Here is a 7,240-nt window from a genome sequence, read left to right on the forward strand (position 1 = left end):
AGAGTTGGCGGTGGGTGGTGATGACTAGCTGCCTTCCCTCTAGTCTTACACTGCTAAATTAGGGACGGCTAGCGCAGATAGCCCTCGTGTAGCTTTGCGCGAAATTCAAAAACAAACAAACAATCGTTTACTGAGAAAAGTTAGCTCTTACAGAAAAGAACTGAAAGCTATATAATGTTGACATAATTTTAGTTGGTCAGCCGATGGAGAGTTTCTTCAAAAAAATAAGTTTCCACTTGACCATTCACTTCGTCACATACAGTTCTCCGTAATTCACAATATCTCATGTATAGTAAATACCATTTTTGTTAACTTCAGCCTACTGCACGCTTCAAACAGAATTGTCAGAAGTATTTGTTATTTATTGTACTAATACAAAGTCAAAATTCAAAGATGTCCCGGTTAATTGTGAAATGATGTACATATCACCAGCAAATTGAATAAAGTACATGTTACATTTGCAAGTTCATTAAAAATGGCGAGCCTTACTCCGACAAACATAGCGAAAGTATTTATTTTAATTGGCGTAAAATACGTAAACGTCAATGATACTATAGATCTATTAGCATTTCCCCAAAAAAAAAGCATTCTGTCTCTCAACATCTCCTATAGTTTAACCATTTTTTCTCTTGACATTTTCAATATTCTGAACATTTTGTCAATGATATAGTTTTCTTTAGGTATAATAAATAAGTTTAAATCTGAAAAAAAAACCATATTGGATTGACACTTTAAACACTGTTCATTTCTCTGTCTTTAACATTATTCTTGTTATCAGTGATGACTAATTTTATTTCATTCTCTGCCAATGTAAATATCTGTTGTACAGTCGGTAAGTTTTATCCTACCTGTGCCAGAAAAATATCTACTTTAGATTCCAATCTTTATCATTTATTTTACTCTATCGTTGATTTTTAATTAGTTACGTTTTTCTAATCCTTAATCAAATTATTCCTATACTTCACGTATATTGTTCTCAGTCCCAGTTACTGGCTTTTCATATTTTTTTCTTTTTATCTTTATTATTTTCTTCTAAATAATTTACTTTATTTTCCCTTCTTTTGTGATAGCGTCGTTTCACATGCTTCATTTTCCTTCCTATTCCTATTATTGTCTTTGGCGAGAACGACTAATGTTTAATTTCAAAACAAACATAATCACTTCTATTTTGTCAAAGCTGTTTACCATAGATACACATAACGTCATTGAAAACCACATTACCAGCTTTCATACTTTTTTTAAATTATATAGCTTTTTTAACGGTGATTTCTCTTACTTTTATCCCATGCTTTTGAGGATTTAGCAGCCATCTCAAATAAATAAACACCTTTCTGCATGGATTTCCTTAAAAAAGCCATTTAAAAAAAACAATACAGAAACACTTATACCTTGCTTGAATTATGGCTATGTGAGGAACATTGGTTGGACTACATAACCTATGGACTTGTGGAATATATTTCTTTATTTTGCTCGGGTATATAAGGCAAGCTTTTTCATAGTTCTGTCTCTTGCTCCTGATTTTGGACTCTCTTGAATGATTTAGATTTTTGTCTTACCAACCTCAGCAGCTAGACAATACAGACGAAGAACCTAACTTATATTAGTATCCAAAATGCATAAATCAAACATCTGTGGAAAATTGAAGCGTGGATAGGCTAGTTTTAACATTTTACTTAGAGAACAGTAAACCTAATGCCCACAGAAGTGAAAGAAGCCCAATTAGTTTTGAATAATAGAAGAATGTGCTTGTTTTAGAGTTATTAAAATAGACTTGTATTTTCTTTTTTCCTTTAATGTCTATGTTCAATTTATTCTTTATTTAATAGTTCTCAACCTGAATTTTGCAAAAACTTTTGAATTTTCTTCTGGATATCAGTGTACTTGAATACCACCAACTAAATTTAAAAAAGAAACATTTTGATGCTGCAAACAAAAAATTTGTCATTGTGGATATCATATTGAAGGGGTTATTTTTTCTGTTGACTCCTTGGCAGAGTAACAATTGTAAATTATGCTATTATGGAAGGTAACTTTACGAGACCACTTATTGTGGAGACGAAATATCTAGAATGTTAGTGAGGACTCTGTCCAAGAATATGGCAAAGTCTTGGAAAAGAAGTCTTCTGGACCTAGAACTTTCACCAGTCATGTTGAGAGCAATGTCAGCATTCTTTTGAGGGCGCCCCACTGGGCAATCCTGGATGACCTCAATGCAACTTCAAATAGTTACACCCTGTATGCATTAGAATAGGGCAGCAGCAAAGGTGTCGTGGTGATAGCAAGTGGTTTAAACATCCTGACACGTACTAGGGTGGTTTACGTGGGACTCGAAAGCACACCTGGAAAAGCTTCAACATCGCAAGTCATTGTGTGAAGTCACCAAGGTGTGAGGAGAGTGGCGACATGCATTCACTGAACGAAGTTCATCGCAACGCCATCAAATAGAGCAGATGTCATCTTGTTATGATCCAGCGGCTGAAAACACTATGGGCTGTGACGACAAAGTATGTAATATTATGTACCATCGTCACGATAGCAACGATGGTGATCGTTACCACACCATGCATTATCATATTGAAGACTTAGCCTGACGATGCCACATCCATGAGGATTTACAAGTCTCATAACTTCAAGGAGTTGAACTCTCTATGACATCTTGGCCATAGAAAAACTAGTAGTTGAAACCTGTGTGGGCCACACAATGGTGAGGTAAAGCAAGTAAACCTACCAACATCCAAGAGAACAGCAAATGAGGGCCTGTACTGTTGCATCAAATGTTTCAGACAAGTTTTTGTTTCAAATGGATGAACTCAGGGACAGACAGTGTAAATCTAATGCTGGATTTAAACATTCCAGTGCTTGGTGTCATAGAACATTCAGATGAAGTGTGACTCAATAACTGGGACACTGTTGTTAATGAGTTGTGCCATAAATTTTACTCTGTGGAGAAGCAAGCAATCTATAGGGTCGAGTTCAAAGCAAGTGAAGCAGACAGGACCATTGGTTGCACGCACCTTTTAAGCCAGCACAGTAACAAATGTCAAAAGGTAGGAGATAAGCAGTGGCTGCAAATATTGGTTTAAACTAGTAGAGCTGGAGTTGGATCTGGCTGACTGGGCGCAGCAGTGAGCTCGCCTTGGTGGATGTTCTTGAAAACAATGGAGTAGGTGTCACATGTTATGTGCTGATAACAACTCAAGGATCAATTTTTAGTAGGTACTGGAGCAACCAGCACCTTACTCAACCTTGAACTCTCTGTGTTAGACAACCACTTCGACCATTCAGTATGAACTTCATTCTGGCGAATGGCGAGAAGCTAGACGTGTGTGAAGAGGTGCGTCTCCAAATCTATCGTATGCCGTGAAAGTTATTATTTCTGGTGTGAGTCCAGGCACTGTTATCTTAAGAACAGCCTACTGAAGGAATTGTCAGACAACGTTGCTTGTGACAGGCGAACTGTTTTCTGCAAAAAAAGTCATCCAGTAGCAACCAGATTCTTTTATTGTTCGTGTTTAATTGGAACTTTTGACTTTTCTGCTAGATATAAATGTACCTGAATACTAGAATAAATTGTTAAACATGCATGCTCTAACGGATTTAATTTGTTCTAGGATAACAATTGGTTACATACAGTAAATAATAAATCTAATTTAAAACAAATTTCAGCGAGTACTGTTGATGATGTAAAAGCTTCCTGAACACCTCGTGGTCCTGTATAAAATGTCACCATCGGTACTTGATTTGTTGTTTCTTTGACTGTTTGTCGCTCAGTGTTCGTACAAAAAAAAAAGAAAACGTTCGCATTTATAATTTCTCGTATACAATAAAATTAATTTTATTATCAAGTTTGTTTGTTTTTTTCTATACAGAGTTGGAGCAAATGAAATGCTTGGCTGTTGTGCTATTGGAAACCAATGTATTGGTTTGGGAAGAGATCATTGGTTGAAAATGTTGGACACGCCTCGCCATCCTGTAGCACAGTGGTATCCCCTGGTGGACATCGCCCCAAGTTTTTTGGACTTTTCCGAGCAGTCTCCTGTAAAATGTATCAGTATTAGGTGATAATCTGGAAAATGAAAACCCAGATTGATACAGCTATATTCAAATAACCACGAGTATGGTTCAACCATGCGTAAGGTAGAAATACCCTTCAGATGGTATCAAACAAAACGGTTGTCCTCTTTTCTTCCACGATCGCTACTCATTACACGCTACTTCTTCTGTTCTGCATACACTTAGCAACAGCATGAGTATTATCAATCCAATGTACATGTTGTCTACCTAATAATAAGGTCTGTTTATCGGTGTATAACCATATTACACGTTTTAATACGACGTGATTATTACCAATCCAATATACATGTTGTTTACCTAATCATAAGGTCTGTTTGCCAACCTATAACCATGTTGCCAAATTTTTGTTCTCATTTCCTTACGGTTACCTAATGTATAGATACTTATTTGCTTCTAATTAGCATAGCTTTGTAAAATTTCATGTTAATTGAACGTCTTTCTGCAAATTTATTATTATTCTAACACAACTCTTTTTGTTGGATATGGTAATGTTATCGTTGTGATGTGAATGCCTGATGGTCTAAGGAAGGATTTTCTTTATGGTATACACTTTTTTTTCATGCTTATTCATTCTGGATTTATTTGTTTTTGTTTTTGCCATGCTTTTACCTTTGTTTTTAGTAATTTATTGAATTATTTATTCAGTTTATGTAATTTTATTATCCATCAATATTTTTGGTTCTCTGTAAGTGTATATAGGTATCAAGAAATCATCAATATGTTAAACTTCAACAATAACAACCATTGTAAATTAAATTAGCATGTGTGTTCATTGCTCTTCAACTAAGAAAAAGTTGCATAATATGAATTGGAAAATTTTATTTTATAGTTACATGTTCCAGAGTGTTTCTTTGCTTTAAAATGTTATAATTTTCTGAAATAATTGTGTGTTTCCAAGATTTTGCAAATAGTTTTAGTAGGGCATGTTATTGTTGAACAAGGCACGTTGCCAGTTTTAGTGTCATGACATATATGTGAGCTGTGAATAAGTGTTTGTCAATATTAGAAATAGCCGACCTAACAACACCACATTTCTTATTTTTCTTTAATAGAACACTCAACGTTTCGACTTAGAGCGAATTTAATATTTAAACCAATTGGAGCATTGTACTGTCAGTTACGGTTTGTGTTTTAGTGGAACGCTCCTCAAGAAGCTGTAAAGCGAAACACTGAGTGTCCAATTAAAGAAAAATAACAAATTTGGTGTTATAAGGTCGTTTATTACTAGTATTGGTATGTCTTGTATACACCAATATACACTACATAAATTGAACAATTGGTGTTTGTTGTCACTTAAAAATCTGTTATTAAAATACTTGGATTTCAATGACTACCAAACATAGTATAGAACGTGATTTTATTGGTAGAATTCCTTTTCAATATTATTTTTGCCAATATATCTACATCAGTTTATCATCTCTGATTGGGTTTTATCATTGTTTTTGATGAAATGTTTCTATGTATTTTGTTTATCAATAGAGCTTTTTACCTTTAGTTCAGTTTTGTCACGAAGGACTTGTTTATTGTATAAAACTCACTGACTACTTATCAGTCTATGACTTTACACTACACTCATGAAATTCGTGAAATATAATTTGAAGATTCTCCGTCTAAAATTGGTATAGATGTTGTCATAGGAAGCAGATGAAACACTTCTCACCATCTGAAGAGTAAAAATTGACACATAATTTAACAATTTAAAAAATCAAAATAATTATGGTTTTAATTCTTCATTTTTATCAGATAACATATAACGTATTTTCTTAAATAAAAACATTTATCATTACTCATTAGGCAAGTGAAGCAGACATTGTAAAGTTTGATGCAACATGAATATTGTTGTGGTGTACTATGTTTTGCAAAGTTTGAGGTTATGTAACACGAATATTGTTGTGCTGTACTATGTTTTGCAAAGTGTGTTGCTATGTATCCTGAATATTCTTGTCGTGTGTTACTTTTTACAAAGTATTATACTATGTAACATGAATGTTTCTGTCGTGTTATATTCGTGGTTACGACTAAAACTGATTCTTTAAATTGGAATGTTTGAGCTCACAGTTCATTTAACGTCTTTTTTTAATTATATTTTATTTGTTATTTGTTTGTTTTTCAAATATTATGAGTAAAAAAATCAAACATTTGAAAAGAATTCAGGATTAGATCTCTTTCCACATAACATATAAATAAGCAAAAAATCAAACATGCGAGAGGAATTCAGAATTAGATCTCTTTTCACATAACATATAAATGTCAATTTTGTTTTAACATCTACCACATGAGCCACTTGATGTGGATCCAAAAATGAGTTTTGAGTTGTTTGGATTAGACAAAAAGAAGACGTTTGGCACTATTTTCAAGGTCTAGGTTGTTGGACCAGACCCGTGACGTTACCCTAGACTTGACCCAAAATCACAAAAACCAACATGGGGGAGTTAATTTGTAAATGTAAAGTAAAACGATGTAGCAATAAAACAAGCTTGAAATCTTGTAGATGCTATAGTGAATGTGATGGCTTAAGCGTAGCGATTAAGCTAAACCGTGGGTACAGGTCGGATGAGGGAAGAAGTTATAAAAAACGGGTACAATAGTGTCGTTATCTTCAAAAAGGGGTTTGAAATCATATGTAAGAAATCATTAGTTTCAATATTGTGTGAAACTAACGATACAGTAAAGCTCAAAGATGCAGTGTTGAAGTTGAAGCACATGCAAGAAACGTTACAAAATGACTGTTCTAGCAATTCTCAAATTAAAAGTACCATTTCTGCAATGAATAGTAAATATAAGAAGGATAGTATAATGCCTAGTATGATACCACCTTAGTACAATCCATATAGATTTCATTATGACATATTTCCAATAATATTTAGTTCCTTTAGTTTTAGAAGTTGTGCCGAGCTTCATTCATCTAAATCTAGCGAAATAACCCTAAATTACCGGTTTCGGAATGACACCCCACTCCTGTTGACCATCCTAGGCTGAGTAATAAAATATGCTGGGCTGGCTCTTGTGGCAGATGTTAATTCAACTGCTAAGGACATAGTCAAAGTAAGGATAGTGATCGCAATCGTATTTTGAAACCATGTAACAACCACAACAACTTCCGAGTGAAAATAAAACAGAAAATATAATAATCTCCAACCACACTATATCTGCTTTATCCAGTGTG

At 34.2% G+C, this 7,240-nt stretch overlaps 1 protein-coding gene across 2 annotated transcripts in view; it reads left to right on the forward strand.

Annotated features, from left to right (window-relative positions):
- The window catches only part of LOC106474864 (synaptotagmin-10-like), a 64,248-nt gene extending 57,609 nt beyond the window's left edge, over positions 1-6,639 (forward strand). For both annotated transcript variants that reach the window (XM_022380103.1, XM_022380106.1), the window contains one exon: positions 3,870-6,639. In XM_022380103.1, the coding sequence (XP_022235811.1) occupies positions 3,870-4,062 (193 nt within the window). In that variant the 3' untranslated portion in view covers positions 4,063-6,639. The remainder of the gene's footprint in view (positions 1-3,869) is intronic.
- The last annotated feature ends 601 nt before the right edge of the window (positions 6,640-7,240 follow it).

This window comes from Limulus polyphemus, unplaced genomic scaffold (assembly GCF_000517525.1).
Source record: "Limulus polyphemus unplaced genomic scaffold, Limulus_polyphemus-2.1.2 Scaffold143, whole genome shotgun sequence".
Classification (NCBI taxonomy): domain Eukaryota; kingdom Metazoa; phylum Arthropoda; class Merostomata; order Xiphosura; family Limulidae; genus Limulus; species Limulus polyphemus.